We start from the raw sequence: 22,114 nt of genomic DNA, 5'->3' as shown, positions 1-22,114 counted from the left end.
ACAGAAAAGGCAAAGGAAGAAATAATTGGTAACTGTTTGTCAGTGAACAGTGTATATGTGAGACACTGGTGTCTGTTGTGCAGCAGAAGAGAAATATTATAATGATGTATGTATGATATATGAGCATGGTGAGATATATGGACAAAAGCAAAGAAAGGAATACATTGGTGACTGTTATCCTGTAGTGTAGTAGTTAGTGACAGATGTAAAGCCTGGAGATGCCATATCTGAACATTATATTAAATGAGATTACTATTCTTGATCAGCCTCTTTTCTCATGTTTCTACGAGACCAATGTTTTTACCACAGATACTTCATCTGTCTATAATCTACCCATGACAATGTTTGAAGTACATCAGTAAGAGAATTAGTGTAACAGAATGTTTAAGTAGAGATATCAAGATTTGATAAAATGTTTGGCCATATTCCTGTGTGAGATGTATTTTTTCATTAATTTTGAACCTTATTGCTTTACAGGTTTTTGATCCCCAAGTGCACCAGAATGCACCTAAGAGCATGCAGAATGAAACGCTAAGAAAAGTTCAGGTTTTTTTTTCTTTCCTCACTTTCATCACTGATAAGTTATCTGTCTGATTGTTGTCTGTATGCCTATTGTTTATTTTAAAAGTTTAAAGAATGATTACAACAGTGGTTCCCAACCTTTTTTGGCTCGTGACCCCATTTTAACGTCACAAATTTCTCGCAACCCCAGACATTCAAAAATGGAGACTTTTTTTGCTAAAAAGAATTTGTTTTTGATCATGTAATAGTTTGCTATACTATGTTGCAAATAAATGTTAATTTTAGACGACATTTAGGCTATATGTTGTATATTGTTATGGACGGAGGCAGAAAAGCCAGGTGTAGATTACTGCACAAAGGGAGAATTTTATTTTCCTTTGTCAGGATATGTACAGTCAGTCCAGCTTTCATTTACAGGGCTGAAAATTAATACTGAACAAACACTTACTCAAACTGAATTATGAAAGAGCTGCAACAGCTTAAACCGGCCGCAAGATAAACAGTACCACAGTGCTTCAGTTTCAGCTTCAGAGTTTGTCATGTCTTTTATGTATTATGATTGTTTCTTTCAACTCACTATATATTTTTTATTTGAAAGTTGTTTTTTTTTATCAATTACTAGAAATTTCAGGCAACCTGATTTGAATTCCAGGCGACCCCAAGTGGGGGCCCGACCCCAAGGTTGAAAAACCCTGGATTACACTGTTAATAACAGCAACCAAAGAATGACCAAAGTATTTTTTTTTTTTTTTATAACTTATCTGTGTGGTGATGAGTATTACGGATTGTTTTATTTTTGAGAAGGTGCATAACCATTTGTGTTTGGGAAAATTAAAATGACCCATCCCATTTTTCCAAGTCACACCCAGTGGCATTTTTTTTTTGCTACATCAGTGATAGAAACCAGAACAACAAAACAATTACCGGTTTTGTGAGGCAACTGTAGGAGGGTGAGGTTTACAGACAGAGAGGGGAGGAGGAAGAGTAGCTATTGCAAGAAACAACAGCGACAAGGTGATATAAACCTGTAGTGGGGCAGTGCTGAGGAAGGTGAACTAGAACAAGAGGATGAGTGGATTAGTGTGGGAGAGGGGGAGTATAAGGGGGCAGCGCTTGCAGTTACTCCTGGGTTTCATGCTCGTTGCCCTGTTTCTGTGGACCCTGTTGACCACTTTCATCTCATCTGACAGGTAAGCAGTTGGAAAAAGCATTCAGATCTGTTAGGATTAATAACACGCTTTGAAAATACTCCACCGCAAGTTTAAAACCTTAATTATGTAAGCACATAGGGCTACTATAAGCCAAAAGTATGTTAAGTATGAAGACAGATGATAGAATGATACACAGACAGACAGAAACTAAAGCAGCAAAACAGTAAAAGCAAGGGAGTTGGTTTGAGTCTGACATTGGTGGGGACACAAAAGTGCTCCAAGGCAGCTCTCCTGAAAGTTGATGTTTTTTTGCATTTGCAATCATTATTTCACATCATGTAGAGCTGATCAAACAAGTTAACAATCATAGTCAGAAAAAAAAACTTCATAATCGACATGTTTAGAATACATATCTGAATATCTAAAGACAATACAAGAATTTAATGCATTCTGCAATTCTATTCTCATGACTAACATATCCATTATTATTTAACTTCACCTGTGATTTTACAGCTTCTCCTCCTCTACCACCTCCTCTACCTCCTCCCTCCTCTCTACTCTCTGTCACCTGACATAAATATGTTGATGCCAGACATATGAACAGATTAGAAATACAATGATCATAGAGTACAGTTAATGACATTCATTTTGTCTTCTGTTTATGTAGTTATACTTTTCTTTTTTCTTTTGTTCAGACAAGGTATAGTTTTTAGATGTTACCTGCTTGACCATTTCGACTGTGACTCCAGTCTTCCTCAGAAGCGTCATCCGACGTGCTGCTGACATGTCATTTATCAGCTGGTCGGCTCGACGGACCAATCAGAGCCCGTCGAGCCGACCGCGCCTCCTCTGCCTTGGGTGGTCTCTGGAGGAGGGAATCCCAGGTGTGAGAGAGGGTGTACGCACCCTCGTCCCGGTTGATGGTACCGCTTGCCCGCTTCCTGATCTCTATTGCCTCCTTGATCCAACATTTGAGTTTGTTTATTTCAGATGTTATGATTGTGCCCTTATCCCAGTCCATGATGTGGTTGTGTCTTCTGCAGTGGTCCGTGATTGCTGATTTTAGGTTCTCCTGTTAAGCTTTTGCTTTTTAAGTCTGTGTGAATCTCCCCACTGTCTCCTTTTCACATTCTTTTTGGTGTTCTTTTTTCCTTGTGTTGAATGATCATCCTGTTTCCCCGATGTATGTTTTGTTGCATGATTTGCATGGTATCTCGTATATGACATTACGTTTTTGGTCCGGTGCTGTTTTGTCCTTTGGGTGTACGAGTAGTTGACGGAGTTTTGTGTGTGGTTTTACAGTAACACTGATATGGTGTTTTTCATTACCCTCTGTATTGGTTCTGTTATCCCTCGGATGTATGGTATGGTTATAAAATCTTTGGGTTTGTTGTCGGTCTTTTTTGTATGTTTAGTTTTTTTATCTTTGCTCTTCTTTTCGTTGTTTTTGACTTGTTGTTTGCCTTTGTTAATGGCCCATTTGGGGTAGTGACAGAGTGTAAGCGAATGTTGTATATGTTTTTCCTCCTCCTGTCTATCTAGTTCGTCGGTTATGATGGTGGCCCGTTCATATAGTGTTCTGACAACTGATAGTTTGTGCGCTGTGGGGTGTTCTGATGTCCACAGGAGGTATTGGTTGGTGTGTGTGGGTTTTCTGTAAACTGTGATTTTTATACTGCCATCTTCTCTGTGGTGGATGTTCATGTCCAGGAATGATATGGTCCGGTTTGTTTGTTCTTCGTGGGTGAATTGTATGTTTCCAGTATTGTCAATGCTGTTTAAGTGGTCTGTGAGTTCTTGTGTGTGTCCGGTTTTTATTTATTCCAGGATGTTGTCTACATATCTTTTCCAGAGTGATGGTTTGCAGTTAGTGGGTGCTGTGTGGATGGCTTTGGTTTTGGTTTCCAGGTCCTCCATGAAAAAACTGCTCATTATTGCAGATACTGGGTCTCCCATAGCGAAGCCTTCTTTCTGTCTGTATATTTTGTTTTTGAACTGAAAATAGGTGGATCTGACAACAAAGTTTAGGAGTGTGGAGATGTCATCGACTGTTAGGTTTGTGCGTTTCTTGAGGGTCCGGTCTTGTTTTAGGCGTTCTTGTGGTGAAAAGAAATATTACGTCATGTGAAATGAGGATTTTGTCTTTTTCTACAGTTATGTTGTTGAGTTTTTGAGCCAGTTGTTTTGAATTCTGACAGTGGTGTTGTGTTGTGCCGAGGAGGGGTTTGAGTATTTCCACTATGGCTTTGGAAAGGTTGTAGGTGACCAAACCGATGCTGTCTACTATTGGGCGTAGAGGGATGTTCTTTTTGTGTATTTTGGGGGTTCTGTATATCCGGGGGGGTGATATTAGCTGTGGGTATTAGGTGGTCGTAAGCATCTCGTGTTATTTTATTGTTTTCTAGTAGCGGTTTCAGTAGTGTTTTTAGTGTCCTTTTCTTCTCCTCTGTGGGGTCTTTTTTCAGTATTTCATATGTGTTTCGGTCTCCTAACATGTTTTCCATCTGTTGTTCGTATGTTTCCGTGTCCATTATAACTGTGGTTCTGCCTTTATCTGATGGTAGGATGGTGATTGTTTTGTCCCGTTTGAGTGAGTTTATTGCCATTTTTTCCTCCTTTGTGATGTTTCTGTGTGGAGGTTTGGCTGATTTGAGGATCCCTGCTCCCGCGTTCCGGAGTTCTGCTTTCTGTCCCTGGTCTTGGATTTTATGGCATGCTAATTCTGTGGCGAGGATATGCTCATCATGTGGTATTTTTTTTGGGTGTCATGGCAAAATTTAGACCTTTGGTTTACACTGTTTTTCTGGTTCCGTGAGGGTGCATTTTGATAGGTTCCGCAACCATTTTTCGTTGGCTTTGAAGTGTATTTGTCTGTTTTTATTTCTTCTTTCTAGTAGTTTGATCAGTTTTTTGATCTGACGTTGCTTTGTGGTGCCAAACTCTTGTTCATATGTGCGTTTCAGGTGTGTGTTTATTTCTTCCTCCATGTTCTTCTCCAGTGTGTAGTGGTGCTTGAAATGGTCCATTTCCCCTTTTTCCTCTTGCTTACCGTTGTTCTTATCCGTTCCCTGATGAGGGCTTTTCTTGCTTTTTTAATGATGTTTTCGGCATTCTTGGTTGGGTTAGGGCTTTTTATGTTGAGGCTTGCCGGTGTTATGTCCTCATCTCTGCATCGCAGGTTGAATCGTAGGTTGTTTTTCTGGCGGGCTTGCGTTTTTTCCAACTTTTCCAGTCGGCGGAGAGCCTTGACACCGTCGTGTCCAAAACTTTCTTGGATAAGGTTAATGACGTTCATTTTGTCTTCTGTTTATGTAGTTACACTTTTCTTTTTTCTTTTGTTCAGACAAGGTATAGTTTTTAGATGTTACCTGCTTGACAGTTTCGACTGTGACTCCAGTCTTCCTCAGAAGCGTCATCTGATGTGCTGTTGACGTGTCATTTATCAGCTGGTCGGCTCAACGGACCAATCAGAGCCCGTCGAGCCGACCGTGCCTCCTAGTTATTGCTTGAGCAAAAAAGGCTTTTACTTTCAGTGATCATTATTATTGTAATTTATTCCCCAAAAACACGGATAAAATTACATGAGCATCTAGAATCTGAGGTTTTATTGTATTTTCCCTGCAAATTTTCTTTATTTGTCTTTTTTAAAAAGTTGTCTTCCATACAAATAAATGAAAATAAGGTAAAAATAACTTTTCAAAAGTGTATCTGTTCGGCATTAAATAGTGTCTTTTATTCAATGTGTTGTTTAGCCTCTACAGTTCTATACACTTTAACTAACTTACCCTTTGGCTCAAATCAAATCCTAATTACCAAGCACACTCGCACACAGGGCCAGTTCTAGCTATTTGGACGCCCCAGGTGAGATATGAATTTGGCGCCCCCCCCTCTAAAAAACAGGAGATGCACAAAGCAGCCAGCAGTACACCACATAGAAACATAAATAAACCAGCCAACCAGCAATAAACCAGATAGAAACATAAATAAGTTGGATAGAAACATATATAAAACAGTCAACCAGCAGTAAACCACATAGAAACATCAATAAATCAGAAACAAACATATAGAAACCAGCCAACCAGCAGTAAACCACATAGAAACATATATAACCCAGTTCAGCAGCAGTAAACCACACACCTTAGCAGATATCTCATATCTTAATCATTTACAGTTCCATTATTAGCCAACTTTGCTTCATTTCAGTTCAGCTAGCTGTTGCTAGGACCATCAAACATTTTTTTAACATTATACAAGGTTACATACCTCTGTAATTGGATTATTTTTCTGCCTTCTCTTTTCTCTGCTTCTAAACTGTGCAACTAAGGGCTTGGAAGGCCTTTTCATGGTGTTAAATTCTGCAACCTTTACCTGGATGCTTAGTACAACACTTGTCTGACACTGTCATTCAGCTCCGCTCTGTCTCTGTCACTCACGCACACACACACACACACTGTGAGCAGGGAGAGCTCACCTGAGAAATTACAGGGCCGTGCATGCACAGACACGCATACGTGCACACACATACAGGCAAACAGACACATGTACAAATGTAAATGTAAATGACACCTCTGATATTCAAATCTGTCTAGCTGACGTGATCCAGGCAGAACAAATACAAACATGTTGACAACTTACGCTAAGCAGTTGCAGATACATATGAACTGTCTCCTGTCCTGTCCAACTAGCGGGTAACTGTAGCTTTTACAAGTAGATGGAGTAACAGCGGGGACGGCCAATCACATGTACGATAGCAAAACCGAAGAGCCAATCGGAGAGTGATAATTAGGTTAGAGGCGGGACTTCTAGCAGAGACCGACTATTAACCCTTTGTGTGCCATAATCATAATCATTACATCAGACTAAATGCTATGGACAGCGGTTGTATTGGTGGGGACAACACAGTAGTGGCTGGATATTGGTAGGGACATGTCCCTAGCGTCCCTACGCAATTCTACGCCCCTGAGTAAAAGGGCATTTTTAAGGAGCAGCAGAATGTAATATAATGAACAAATAACATGTGTCATACTCATTAAGATCATCATGTTTATTGAGTATGGACCGTTGTTTGCACTTGTTCATTACGTGATTAGGCCCAATGACAAATCAGCTTCCTGACCGTGTTGCAGTCACCAGTAATCTAAGTGGTGAAAACAACAAATTTCCTTTAATTTATATTTTGTAATGAGTAATAATACTGTGCATTAAAAATGTATTGTATTGGAGTAGAAGTAGCCTTTGTAATCGAGTTAGGAAATGCAGTGAAGTAAAGTTAAAGTGGTAACGTGTAGTAACATTCAAGATTCAAGAAGTTTATTGTCATATACACAGCAGTGGGGGGGCAAGTTGAACATGACCTAAAACAACAACATGCTACTCAAACTAATAGAAAAGCACAAATATCACTGTTGTATAATCTCTTCCTCACTCCAACTCCAACTTGTGGTGACAGTTCTGCTTTTGTATGTAGTAGCTTTTCTACCTGTAGGAGGATCTCTGCTTTATCATTAGAAATGACATTGATCCCCAGACACATCATATTAAATTGTCAATACATAGAACATTTGTTATCCTTGCTATGTTCAACTCATTTTCCCGCTGATGGATTTTGCATTTTGAGGAGCTCTCTTTTCAACTCTTTGTACTTCACCTGTAAAGTTGAGCAGCCAATAACAAGAACAAGGCTTTAATTTGACACAACATATATGTGGTAAGGAAAGGGCCAGTACCTGTTCTCCCAGTTCGGAGAACCGGTTTTTGATTGACATCTCACTTGGCGAACCTAAAGTGCCCCAGGGGTTACTGACAGGAGGGAAATCCAACCAAGTGTCGGAGACATGTAAACGATCCTACCCAGCTTGCACCGCTGCTGTTACAACAAATTAGGTCATGCGATGAATCTGAAGTCATAGGCGGATAGCCAATGAGCTGCTGAACACAGGGATGTATCGTGTACATGTGGCAGAGAGCCAGTGTAAATACATGTTGATTGCTGCTTGTTTTTATGCACCCTCATAGTTTTTTTTATTATTTATATTATAAACCTATATTATATATATTCAATATATAAATAAAAATATATTAATTATATATTTATTATTTCTGTTTATTTGTATTTATATTCATTTTTTTTCTCCAAACCTTCTCCAAACCTATCCAAATTTGGTCACTTGGATTCCCCAAATGGTCCATCTGTAAAATGCATAAACATTACCACAGAAAAAAATGGTCTAAAATTGACATTTTTCCAGATAAAGTTCTCTAATTTGAAATATAAATTGTCAAGACATTGGTCTGTTGGTACATGATGTATGTCAGTCCATAACTACCAACTGCTGCTTTTCACAAAAAAATTCAGGCAAGAGGGGAAAAAAAATCTAAATTTCTTCATGTTTCTAAGAGTACAGCTTTTTACCTGTCACATAAATGGCAAAAGCGACTGCTATAGTACAAACTACAGGGTGTTACCTTTACAAAGAGCCCATTCTTTTATCTGTACTCCCAATGGTTGAAGAACAGCTTTCATTTTAATATGGAGGGGTATTTTTCAGGCATTTTGAGCAAAATCACCCCAGATGATAAGAGGCTAAAGACTAACTTTTGTTTGCTAGGATGCTTCACATATATTATTACAGGTGCACATTCGATCTGGTGGCAGAAAAACATTGTGTATCTTCCATGTCCTACGGCCTTGCAGGGCTTAAAGAAAAAGCTTCTATTTTGAAGTTCAGGTAGGAGGGCCGTTTAGCAGAATTTTGCCTAGGGCCCCACAGAGGTCTGAACCGGCTCTGAAAAGGGCTATAGAGTATCTTAGGCCATGTATTGTTTAAGTGCAGAATTCTACAGTGGTAGGCACCAGCAAAACCAGAAAGACAGACAATTCACAGTTTTGTGAGGGCGACTGTAGGAGTATGAGGTTTACAACCAGAGAGGGGAGGAGGGACAGTTGATACGGCAAAAGCACAGTGACAAGGTGACGTAAACCTGTAGCAGGTCAGTGTTGAGGAAGACGAAGTAGGACAAGAGGATGAGTGGGTTAGTGTGGGAGACGGGGGGTATAAGGGGGCAGCGCTTGAAGTTACTCCTCACTTTCTTGCTCACTGTCCTGTTTCTGTGGACCCTGTTGACCACTTTGACCTCATCTGACAGGTAAGCAGCCAATAAAAGCAAAAAGTATGTTAAGTATGAAGACAGATGATAGAATGTTACACAGACAGACACTAAAGCAGCAAAACAGTAAAAGTGCCTTTGTAAGGAGCAGTAGAATGTAATATAATGAACAAATAACATGCACCATACTCTTTAACCCTTTAAACCCTAAGCCTAAAATGGTCCGCACTTTTTTTTTTTCCAGATCTTTCAAAATCTAGCAATCATTTCCAATTTACTGCATGTTACAATACTGCAAAAATGGCTTCTTCTCCAGCTTCTAGGACAAGCATGAGTGAAATTACTGTAATGACCCAATCAAACCTATAAAGTGCAATGTCTCAGATCTCAGAAACTGTTGGAATTTTTCCAACAGTGAAAGACCTATAGCCATCCAAACGCATATGCGCAAGGTGTGAGCGATGACACATCAGGTTTTAAAGAGTTAAGATCATCATGTTTATAGCTTCACTGTCCTGTGAGAACCATATATCACTAAAACAATCCGTCTTTGACAATGCAGCGAATCCAAGAGGGTTATAAAGTGTTTACATAACTCAATATGCGAAATTCTTTAAGCCCATAAAATTAACACATAGTCTCTCAGTTTATCAAAAACATCCAGAATCATCAGTTGTTTCCACTACATTTGTCTAACATTCCATAAAATTGTCAGACAAATGTAGTGAAGTAAAAAAAAAAAAAAAAAAATCAAGGTTTGCCCTTGAGATACAATGGTGTAGAACCATAAAGGAGAATAAAAGTACATCTCAAACTTGATAACAGTCAACTACACCCATAGTAATACACTTCCGCAATCAAACTAGACAGGTTTTTGATCATTTAATTAAATGAATGAGGTAGACATGCAAAGACACAACAGTCTCTCACTGAAATGTAACTCAGAGTCAAAGGTCTGGTCATGTGTTTATTCACTGGTTTGTTTGAAGAAATTCACAGACTCTCACAACTGCTATTCTTAAAAAATCTTAGACCATGATGAAAAGATGGTGCCTTGCCAGGAGGCCGACAAGTAGCAGAAGCTCCTGTTGTGTTTTTGTCTTCTTATCTTTTTACTTTTGTTAGTGTTTTTTCTCCTTTCCTTAAGTTTACACTCGAACTGCTCACTGTGGGAATGTGCCCTCGTTATCTCCCGAGAGAGTTTACGTCCATCATAGTGATCGCTATCTACATCCCCCGTCAGCTGATGCAGCGAAGTCATCACCTCCACCATTGCTAAACTACAGACAGAACACCTGGACGCATTTATGGTCGTTACAGGAGATTTTAACCATGCCTCTGGACAAAACTAGACAAAGCTTTAAATAACTTTCACAATTATGTCGACTGCTCCACCAGAGACAATAAAACGCTGGATCTCCTGTATGCTAATGCCAGTAATGCATACACACCCACGCTCCCGGGCAGATCAGACTACAGCTTGTTCCTGTTAACCCCTCAGTATATCCCGCTTGTGAAGGTGAACACAGGGCTGCTGATGCACTTCAGAACTGCTGTTAGACAATGGACTGGGATGTACTCTGTGATCTGCTTGAGGGGGATATTGACCACATGACTGTTTGTATCACAGAATACAGCAAATTCTGTGAGAACAGCACCATACCAGTCTGGACCGTTCACTGTTAACTCAACAATAACTCACACAAATGCTGAAGACATGCAAGACCACCTAGAGGAGGGAGCTGGAGACCAAACTCCAGCAGATCAGTATGAAGGACGTGCAGACAGGAATCACAGGAATGAAGGGGAGGTACAATTAACCAGTTAAAGTGGTTCCTCAACAGGTTCAGCTCATCGACCGACTGTCACCCACCCCCCAATACCCACACTGTCCCACATGCTTCCACCCCCACCCTCCAAAGACGACAGCACCCTCCCCTGCATAACAGTGACTACAGGCCAGGTTAAGGGACAGCTGGAAAGACTCCACCAGTTGAAGTTCCTGATGGCATCTCCTCCAGGACACTGAGGACCTGTGCCAGCCAGCTGTCTTCTGTACTGCAACACCTGTACAACCTGAGCCTGAGTCTGGACAGAGTGCCGGTGGTGTAGAAGATGATCTGTCTGGTTCCAGCCTTAAGAAGTTAGCTCCATCTGACCTGGTCGACTACAAACCAGTAGCTCTCACCTCTCATGTATTGAAGGTCCTGGAGAGACTGGTCTTAGCCCAGCTGAGGCCACAGGTGAAGACGTTTTTAGACCCTCTGCAGTTTCCTTATCAGCCCCATTTGGGAGTGGACAACGCTGCCATCAACCTGCTTCAGCGAGCCCATATGCACCTGGATGGTGGGGGAAGCACTGTGAGGACCACATTCTTTGATCTCTCCACTGCTTTTAATACCATCCAGCCTCTGCTACTGGGGGAGAAGCTGCAGGTGATGGGTGTCAGCAGCTCAGTGATCTCCTGGATTACTGATACCCGACAGGCAGGCCACAGCTTGTCGGTCTGGGCAGTGTTCTGTCTGATGTGGTGGTCAGTGATACAGGAGCTCCACAGGGGACTGGGCTTTCCCCTTTCCTCGTCACCTTAAACAGACTTTCACCACAGCTCTGGGTCATGTCATCTGCAGAGGTTTTCTGATGACTCAGCTGTTGTGGGGTGCATAAGAGAGGGAGAGGAGGGAGAGTACAGGACACTGACAGACCACTTTGTGGAGTGGACTGAACAGAACCACCTGAGGCTGAATGTCATCAAAACCAGAGGGATGGTGATTGACTTCAGGAAGAAGAGGACATCTTCACAGTCACTGCAGATCAGAGGGGAGGCTGTGGAGGAGGTGGAGGATTATAGATACCTGGGGGTGGTGGTCAGCAACACACTGGACTGAAAATCCAACAAGAAGGAGATGAGCAGAGCAGAGGAAGCTGAGATCCCGTTTGGAAATTTGACTTTGAAGTGAAAAGGTCGGATACTTAATCTGTTAAAGACAGCAGGAAAAGTCATCAGTGTTCCAGCACCTCCACCCCCCCCCCCCCCCCAAGACCTGTTTGAACAAATGACCCTCAGACAGACAGACAATATTTTATCAGATACCTCTCATGCACTGCACCCCAACTTAACTTAGGAAGAAGGTACAAGGTTCCACTATGTAAACACAACAAGTACAAACCCTCATTCATCCCTTTGTCAGTGAAGCTCATTAATGAGCAGATTACCCAGGATGAACAGAAAGACAGGAAGTCAGAAAGGTCATCCAGATAACCGTGTGTAACATTATTTTTATACATAATGCTGAATTTGTACATTGCACTTTTGTTCTTAACCAGTGTGATAATGCATTGCACTTTTATTTCACTTACCGTCCAAGACAAATTTCTGCTAAAAGAGACAAATAAAGACACCTTAACCATGACCAACTAGATGTTGGAGATCTTCTACCAGTCTGTTGTGGCCAGCGCCATCTTCTTTGCGGCTGTTTGTTGGGGCAGCACCATCAGAGCCAGCGCCACCAACAGACTTGATAGAATCATGAAAAAGGCTGGCTCTGTAATTGGTCTGAGGCTGGGCAATTTTGAGACCATGGTGGAGAAGAGAATGAAGAAACTGATCTCCATCAAGGACAATGTTGAGTACCCTCTGCACCACACACTGGACAGACAGCGAAGCACCTTCTCCAACAGACTGTTACAGCTCTGCTGTTGAATGCACAGATACAGGAAATCTTTCCTGCCACATGACATTTCACTGGACAACAAACTCACCTCTGTCTGATGTTAAAACCTTGGTCATAAACATAATTTTCACTTTGTACTTTAATGTTACCTATGTACATGTTCTTCATTGAAAAATTCCACTTTTATTTAGCATATAACAGTTTATTTTCACTTCTTACTTATCTTATTCTTACTGTTTGATTGTCCAGATTTCTTGTACCAGTTGTTTTTATACTTCTAATTTATTTAGTATAGTGTGTTTGCTCTTGTGTTCCATTTTTTATTCTTGTATTCTATTTTTATTGTGTGTCATGCTGATACTGCACTACAGTTTCCTAGTTTAGATGAATAAAGTATATCTGTCTGTCTGACCCTCCATCCGTCTGTCCTACAAATGCAAAACATGATGGTTGTATTTGTGTGGGTGTTTAGGTACAGCAGATGCAGAAGTCACAGGACACATTAGTTGACCATAAGCTGCAACTCATGAAATTATGATGCAACTTTGTTTGACTTGAGATGAAGGAAATAACACATGCATCGGAACTGGCAGGATTTTCTTCCATATTGACGTAAAAATCAGAACAAGAATCATGACAACAGAAACAGGATCCCAGGTTCAGAGTAAATTAGATCATCTGTTTTATCTCTGGACTATATGTTTAACTCCTCTGTTCTGTTTCTTCTCAGTCATGTGGAGCCTCACAGACCACCTGCTCAGAAGAAAAGTGAGAAAAAAGCCCCCTCTGTGTCCTCTGACAACATGTGAGAGCGAAGTCACTTACATCATTGTTTATCTATTCAGCAAACTGTGTGTGTGTCAGACTTTATGGGTGTTGAGAAACTCTGTGAGATGGTGTTGAACGTGTTTCCTGACACATGCAAGTCAAGTTCATTCAGTACTGGGCAGTCATGTTAGTGTCTTCTTTTTGTGCAAAGGGGAGAGGAAAAGGTGGAAAAGCAGCAAAAGACTGATTTAAACACTACGGACCTGGACAAAGACAGGACAGAGAGGAAACACAAAACAACAGCACACACAAGGTTTGTCTGAACAAGAAGCAGATAGGAGATGGATAACAGAGGAGGCATGTTTTTACTCACCCAAGAAGACTGAAGATCTGCATTCAAAGATTTTTATTATACCCCTGCCCACCTCAGAGGGTAGGGGTATAATACACCATATAAATTTATAGATATACCAGGAATTCTGTCTGTCCATATGAGATTTTTGTCCAGCTGAGTTCTCATCTGATTCACTCGATTCTTTTCAAATTTGACACGTTCTTTACCACTAGGAAAGGTCCAGTGCTCAGTTTGATGGATGAATTTCAATTTTTGGATTAAATTTTTTTTTTTTCGTGCAAATTTCAACTTAGAAAAACTGTCCAACCAATTTCTCAGACACTATTCAGTGGATTCTTTTAAAATTCCACACACATTCTTTACATGTGCCTTTATTTATTTTTTATTTTTTATTATTTTTTTTACAAAGTTTTGGAAAATTTTGAAAAAGACTGAAAACTAAGACTCAAAATTAATCCCTGAGTGAGCAGGATATCAGTGAATAGGAGGGAAATGTGTTGTGCAGCTGTAAGCTCTGCTGAATTTTTCATTTGTTTACTGTCAGTTCACTACATTCACATGACATACAAAAAATGGAGGTACTGCTTTGTGTCCAGCTGATTTCTCACCCAAGTCACTCAGTTCTTTTCACATTTCACACACATGTTCTTTATCACAAGGAAAGGTGCAGTGGTCAGTTTGATAGCTGAATTAAAATTTTTGGATTACAATTTTTTTTGTGCAAATTTCAACTCAGACAATTCACTTAATTCTTTTCAAACTACACACACACACGCACACACGCACACACACACACACACACACACACACACACACACACACACACACACACATTCTTTACATGTGCCTTTTTCTCACTTTATTTTTTTCACAGGACACACAAAGAATGGAGCTACTGTTACTCTCTCACCTTGTTATTAAATGCTATGCAATTAAAAAAAGAGGTAAAAATAGAATATGAATAAATAAGTGGCATAAAGGATAAACTATAATAGAATATTGTAGGTATACAGTCATGGAAAAAATTATTAGACCACCCTTGTTTTCTTCGATTTCTTGTTCATTTTAATGCCTGGTACAACTAAAGGTACATTTGTTTGGATAAATATAGTATCAAGAAAAAAAGTTCATAAGAGTTTAATTTAAGAGCTGATATCTAGCCATTTTCCATTGTTTTCTTGATAATAACCAAAATCACTTAAGTTCTTACATCAATATCTATGGCATTGTACTGCCAAAACAGTGCTTTTAGGCATTCCATGGTTTCTTTTCTGTCTGTTTTAGTCACATGATATACACAGGAGTTGTACTTGACTCCATAACCATTGTTTTTGATGACTTGATGGTTTAATAATATTTTTTCCGTGACTGTATATTAAATCTGGTTACAACAGCAGCAGTAGTGCAATACAGTAACGGTTACGAGGTGAGGAGGTGCATAATGGAACCAAATAGCAGCAGATTTGACCATAACAGTAGCACGTATAGGCCTTGTATAAATGTGGGGGTGGGTTACAGTCCAGGGCTGGGGGGCAGAGGGGGAGGTAATGGACAGTGTTCAGCATCCTGACAGCCTGATGGACAGAGTTGTTCAACAGTCTTGTGGAGCAGACACTGAGGCTCCGGTGCGTTTTCCTGAAGGCAAGATGCTGAACAGGGAGTGGGTTAGAGTGGGAAGGGGGCAATATGAGGGGAGGTCACTCTTCTCTTTCATATTCACCATCCTGTTTCTGGGGACCCTGCTGACCACTTTCATCTGGTACACGTCCAACAACAGCTGAGCAGTAAAAGCACTGAGATCTGTGAGGATATGAGATCTTGGGATGAAAGAAATAACACATGCATTGTACCTTCTAGAGCTCTTATGGCAGGATTTCCTTCTGTATTAACATAAACAACAAAACAAGAATCATGTCAAAAGAAACAGGATCCCAGACTCAGACTAAATTAGAGGTCAGATAATCTATTTTACTCCTCTGTTCTGTTTCTCGTCAGTCATGTGGAGCCTCACAGACCACCTGCTCAGAAGGAAAGTGAGAAAAAAGCCCCCTCTGTGTCCTCTGACAACAGGTGAGAGCGAAGTCACTTACACCTTTGTTTATCTATTCATCAAACTGTATGTTAGTGACGTTCGATACCACGGATTTCCTTTCCGATCCCATTTGGTAAAATTCAGGCTGTCATCAGCGACACTGATCCCATATCGTTACTTTGTACAAATACACTTAATGTCTGGAAAATCTAAAAAAAAAAAACCCCCAAAAAAACCCCATTGTATTTCATATCATAACTTCATAAAGCAACTTCATGTGCTCTTATGGCAGGATTTCCTTCTGTACTGACATAAACAATGAAACAAGAATCATGATGGCATTGACAACAGAAAAGAAAAAAAAATAGTGTATTTCAAATCATAACTTCATAAAGTATACAAGACATGAGAGTATCATTGTTTAATTATTAAGAACTATTATAAAAATGAAAACTTGCATGTTAATTCACGTTACATGAACATGTTACACTTCAACAGAAGCATCCAACATTAACACTTTCCCTCATTTTCAAGTATGTGTTTTAGTCCTCTGTTCTGTTTCTTTTCCGTCATGGGGACCCTCACAGACCACCTGCTCAGAAGGAAAGTGAGAAAAAAGCCCCCTCTGTGTCCTCTGACAACAGGTGAGAGCAAAGTCACTTATGTCTTTGTTACCTCCGCCAAGGAGGTTATGTTTTTGTTGGCGTTGGTTTGTCTGTTTGTCTGTCTGTGTGTGTGCAAGATAACTCAAAAAGTTATGGACGGATTTGGATGAAAATTTCAGGAAATGTTGATACTGGCACAAGGAACACATGATTAAAATTTGGTAGTGACTGGGGGTGGGGGGGCCACGGGGGGGGCACTGATCTGCCTTGGCGGAGGTCTGCGCTCTACGAGTGCTTCTAGTTTTTCTAGTCATCAAACTGTGTGTGTCAGACTTTAAAGGTGTTGAGAAAATCTGTGAGATGGTGTTGATTCTGTTTCTTGGCACATGCAAGTCAAGTCAAGCGACAAACTCTGGGTTCATTCAGTACTGGGCAGTCATGTTAGTGTCTTCTTTTTGTGCAAAGGGGAGAGGAAAAGGTGGAAAAACAGCAAAAGACTGATTTAAACAAAGACAGGACAGAGAGGAAAGACAAAGCAGCAGTACACACAAGGTTTGTCTGAACAAGAAGCAGATAGAAGGAGATGAATAACAGAGGAGGCATGCTTTTAATCACCCAAGAAGACTGAAAATTTTTATTAGACACATAGATGTATTGGGAATTTTGTCCATTATCCATCCTACTATCTGAGGTTTTTGTCTCCTGGACACTATTCACCTGATTCATTTCAAAAATCACACACATGTTCATGTTCTGTTTTACTTTCTGTTTCTTGTCAGTCATGTGGAGCCTGACAGACCACCTGCTCAGAAGGAAAGTGAGAAAAAAGCCCCCTCTGTGTCCTCTGACAACAAGTGAGAGTGAAGTCACTTACATCTTTATCTATTCATCAAACTGTGTTAGTGATGTTCAATACCACGGATTTGCTTTCCGATCCGATGTGGTAAAATTCAGGCTGGTATTGGCGACACCGATCCGATACCATTACTTTGTACAAATACACTTAATGTCTAGAAGATCTAAAAAATAAAACACATTGTATTTCATATCATAACTTCATAAAGCAACTTCATGTGCTCTTATGGCAGGATGTCCTTCTGTATTGACATAAACAATAAAACAAGAATCACGATGGCATTGACAACAGAAAGAGGATCCCAGGTTAAGAGTACCTTAGAACAATTGTTTTATCTTGGGCCTCGATGTTTTACTCCTCTGTTCTGTTTATTTTCAGTCATGTGGAACCTCCCAAACCACCTGCTCAGAAGGAAAGTGAGAAAAAAGCCCCCTCTGCGCCCTCTTACAACTGTAATGGCTGCAAGTGAGAGTGAAGTCATTCACATCTTTATCTTTGTCTAGTCTTTATCTATTTATCAAACTGTAGCATGTCGCCACCTAACTGTGTGTTTGTGTGTTACAGAACAGTCATTGATAAAGTGTTAAAGAACTATTCTCAGACCTGGACGAAACAGGAAGTAAATTTCCAAAAATTCAGGTAAACTAAAATGTCATAAACTGCAATAAAATGATCCTCAAATATTGTGCCATAGAGAGCTGAAGTCTCACCACTTCCTCAGCGCACATTCGATTTAACCTCGAAAAAAATGTTAACAGGGCTCAGTGGTGAGAGGCTATTTCCACATATGATGTTTGTCAATTTCAATGATAATTCCATGTGCCAAAAAGTCGCAGTTTGTGGTAAAAATAGTAAAGAAACATCTAGTCTTGTGTTAAACTACACCTCTTGTTGCATGTGATACACTTCACCAACACCAAAATGGCCACAGCTTTGGTATATTTGAGCTCAGTCTTCACAAACAAGTTGAAAAATATTAAAAGAGGTGAAAATCATAAGTCTGGTCATGTTGAAACTGGAGAGACATCTTCAGTGAATTTCAGGGATGGAGTCTATATGTTTTCATGCACTTTTTTGCTCATAAAATTAGAATAAAATATTTTTTCCTCTTCTCATGAAGTGATTGTGACAATGTGATTTATTCTTGATAGATAAAGTGTCACTGGGACTCAGTATGTAATCGTTGCTCCTGGTCAAAGGTTATTACTAGTGTGTATGAATAGGAGTAAAATTCAAAGCAAGAAGTTCCAACTTTAAGATCAGCAATGTATTTTCAGTCTTATATATCCATAGTTTTTCCACAAACTGCAACTTGTGACTTGTATGTTTCAACTGATAAATGTATGTGTAAGTGACTGCTTTATTTAGAGGGGATCAAAAAATTATTTGTCTTTAATGAATGACTGCAATTTTCAAAGAGGTCCCACAAAGAACAATCAGAAAAGGGTTTTTTGCTGAGCCCAAAAAACATGAACAGATGTTATATCCACTAAAACTCTTGCAAAACGTTGGTAGACTTACTTTACATTTTAACATATTTTCATGAAGTTCGTAGACCACTTCGGAGTCGACGACATGGTCTACATCACCACAGTTGCACATGTGATCTGGTGTCAGAAAAACACTGTATATCAACAGAGATAAATCGAGAGATCGGAGAGAACAGAGAGAAAAGAGGAGGAAAAATGTCTTGTTGGACTGTAGGTTGTCAGAATAGAAATGCTGAAAAAAGCAACCTTCACTTTTACCGAATACCGTCGTTGAAGACGCCCTTTGAGGCAAACCATAGACGCTTATGGTTACAAGTCATTAAATGGATGGACTGGACTGATGAAATCATGAGGAATTCTGGGCTCTGCAGTGCCTATTTCATATCAGTATGTACATTAAACAACACTTACCCAGCCATGCAAGTGCAGTTGGCTGTCAGTATATAGTTGGTCGACTTGTCGATGATCGCCCACATCTTGTAAAACTGCGTTTTGTGTCCTTGTTGCTGACTAGGAAGCACGTCAGTCCTCAACACACGAAACCATCACACAAATCTCGGTATTCAATATCTTGGACATGACCACAAAGTACAATGTTTGTTCTATATTCCAACCTGTTATATATTCTTTGTGCACTTAAACTGAAGGGTCAAACAGGATGTTCACTAATAAAAAGTGACACAGGCTGTGTATGTGAGTTTTGTCCCGTGAATTGTACAAGTTACCATGGTGTTCCTATCCTTAAAATGTCCAGTGCAATAAAGTTATAGGCACTGAGGGATTTGTATGCATTGAGCTTTTTTGTGTGTAAACACTGGGTGTTTCAACCAGATATAAACAGATGTCCGGCCACTGTAGCTTGGTCCATTTGGTTGGCTCTGTGACCCACTGAGCCCACAGTGAGTATGGATCAGGAGACCTCACCCCACTGCTAATGGTCAACTAACCCATTCTCTCACTTCTGTTATGTGACTAAATCCTTGTCGTTCCCAGGTCTCAGCTGAGGACCAAATGCAATGGCGCTGACAAGTTCATTATCACCCAGGCCAACACCCCGGTGGGCTCAAAGCTTGTGTATGATGGTGAAAGAAACAATGTCCAAGAGGTGAACTCGGACATTTTCAAGACATTTGTGAAGGTATGAAGCTTGTCTTTGAGGAACACAACAGCTGCTACTTGTGTTTGTCACTGGTCATGTAGTGCTGTTAGCCATGTGTCTGCTCACATGTTTCTTCTCTGATATACACAACCCGTTACGCCACAGCCTAGGGGTTTACCAGGGCGAACATAGTATGCTCACACTTTTTCCCGTCCCAGCTCCCAAGCACACAAGTCAGTCAAAACTAAAGTTCATAATATTTTTTTTTTTTAACAACTAAAGAAGGGTTAGGGGAGGGCGCAGCTAAAAAACATACATACACACATATATATATATATATATATATATATATATATATACACACATATCTTCTTCACAGTTCAAACTAAATTACCTAATCCAAAATAAATGTAAGAAATAAAATACAGAAAACTAACCTAAACTCCCTAAGATAAAGCAGGAGAAAATGTGAAAATAAAAGAGCCGACCTCCCCTACCAGAAAAAGGATCATTTTACAAAAACTCTATTTACAACTACCTACAAATATGAATTATCACACGAAGGCACAAAGACTGACGACCACACACAGGAAACACAGTTGGGAGCTGGCAGTAGACAAGGAGAGAGACAACTGATGGATCCAGGGCCATTTTTAAAGGGGAATCACGCTCCACCAATCAGCAGCTTCACCTACATGAAACAAGACAGAAACAAAACGGGCACAGCACACCTACAGGACGGGGGGAGAACACACACCACATAACAAGTTTACATTTGGTAAGGGAAGAACACTTTTTACTGTTCTTGTAATGCGCTCTTGGTCATAATTGACATAGATTTTACACTTTCAGTTAGGGATGCACCGATACGAGTATCGGCATCGGCTCCAATACTCAGTGTGTGTACTCGTATTCGTAAAAGATATCCGATACAAATGCATCGATACCACTTACGGCCATGTGACATTCACAGTTCAGTGCAGCAGGTACATGGCGGTGGAATAATGTGTGGAGAGTGTGGAGATTTAACCAAATAAATGATGGTGATAAAAGTAACGCTTACTGACAGTAACGTTAAAGACACAGACAGATACAGATGCAGCGTTCTGTCCATCCTTTGCGTACATTCCATCCGTTTTCCAGGTGCTGCCGGATGAGTGCCCAGAGGGAGAGGGGTACGGAGTGGTGTGGACCCCCGCCAGCAGAAGTGAAAACTAAACTTATCACTCATTTGTCTTTTCTCTACCTGCTGAAGCCAAGCTGTTAAACCTTACCAGTGAAAACGCTGCAATATTAGTATCACGTTAGTGTTACCTCTGTTGTCTCCACGTTTGTTATTACTGACTTTCTTCTTCTCAAAAAACTTTGCTCTTCTTCGGGGTATTTGTCCAATATGGTTAATTAAGAGTGGCAGCCCCCTGGTGGATTAATTGAGAAACACTCATTCCAATACATTAAATGTCAGTAGCAGCACTTTTTTCCAGTCAGACTAATGATAACGACAATAAAACACATTTACAAAAGGAACTAAGAGCTGGAATGGGATTATTAAGTACTCGTATCAGTACTTGGTATCGGCAAGCACTCAAATGTAAGTACTCGTACTCGTACTCGGTCTGGAAAAAAGTGGTATTGGTGCATCCCTACTTTCAGTAATCTATTCTGGATCTGATGATTGAAATCAGAAATTTTTGGAAAAACAGGAGGAGCCTAGTAATGTGACACAATGTAACATGATTTAGAATGCATACATTTGTATGTGGTCTTCCAACATATAACTGAATTAGATTTTATTATTTAACATGGACAAAGTAATAATGTGAGGTCTCTCCTAAAGGCGTTCTGTGTAGTTAATATTCCAAACTCTCCGAACACACTTATTCTACCAAAACCACCGACAATTATAGAACTCATTGTTTGCACACACTTGTATTATGGTATCATCAAGTTTTCTTCTTCAAACTAAAACTACATTGGTGGTTATTTTTAGAGTAGCTCAGAATAACAGTCTGTCTTATAATATTCATGTACTGGATCTGATAGTTTACATTATAGTTCAGTTAGCTTAGCACTATTTTTAGACAGAAAACAGCCCCAGTAAAACCACAAATCACCATAACAATGGCACACACACACACACACACACACATATATATATATATGTATATATATATATATATATATATTTATACACACACACACACACACACACACACATATATATATATGTGTATGTATGTATGTATGTATGTATATAATGCCATTAAAGCGTTAGAAAATATTAACTCTTTGTCAGAGCAAGAAGTACAGGTAGACAGTAGCACCAGACAGAACAGATGCTACATGCTACAGTCTACTGTAAACCAAGTTCAATTAGATGCATCTGCTATCATTCCATTGTTACGGGTAAATTGCTAAAGTTGTGGTTGAAAGTGTCACATCTGCCTTGACCTTT

At 40.0% G+C, this 22,114-nt stretch overlaps 1 protein-coding gene across 7 annotated transcripts in view; it reads left to right on the top strand.

Moving 5' to 3' along the window:
• Window positions 1-1,473: 1,473 nt before the first annotated feature.
• The window catches only part of LOC115421315 (alpha-2,8-sialyltransferase 8E-like), a 63,453-nt gene continuing 42,812 nt past the window's right edge, over window positions 1,474-22,114 (top strand). Inside the window, exons 1-9 of one of the 7 annotated variants that reach the window (XM_030137137.1) lie at window positions 1,503-1,712; window positions 13,185-13,259; window positions 13,434-13,535; window positions 15,573-15,647; window positions 16,197-16,253; window positions 16,994-17,068; window positions 17,449-17,535; window positions 17,635-17,709; window positions 19,554-19,698. In XM_030137137.1, coding sequence (XP_029992997.1) covers window positions 1,591-1,712; window positions 13,185-13,259; window positions 13,434-13,535; window positions 15,573-15,647; window positions 16,197-16,253; window positions 16,994-17,068; window positions 17,449-17,535; window positions 17,635-17,709; window positions 19,554-19,698 — 813 coding nt within the window. In that variant the 5' untranslated portion in view covers window positions 1,503-1,590. Of the gene's footprint in view, window positions 1,713-8,554; window positions 8,820-13,184; window positions 13,260-13,433; window positions 13,536-15,572; window positions 15,648-16,196; window positions 16,254-16,993; window positions 17,069-17,448; window positions 17,536-17,634; window positions 17,710-19,553; window positions 19,699-22,114 lie in introns of those variants that run through there. The other 6 variants (XM_030137140.1, XM_030137136.1, XM_030137133.1 and 3 more) reach the window with 6 other exon arrangements.

The sequence above is a fragment of the Sphaeramia orbicularis genome, chromosome 6, assembly GCF_902148855.1.
Source record: "Sphaeramia orbicularis chromosome 6, fSphaOr1.1, whole genome shotgun sequence".
Taxonomy (NCBI): domain Eukaryota; kingdom Metazoa; phylum Chordata; class Actinopteri; order Kurtiformes; family Apogonidae; genus Sphaeramia; species Sphaeramia orbicularis.
The sequence above is the reverse complement of the archived record's forward strand: the minus strand, read 5'-3'. Positions and strand labels throughout refer to the sequence as shown.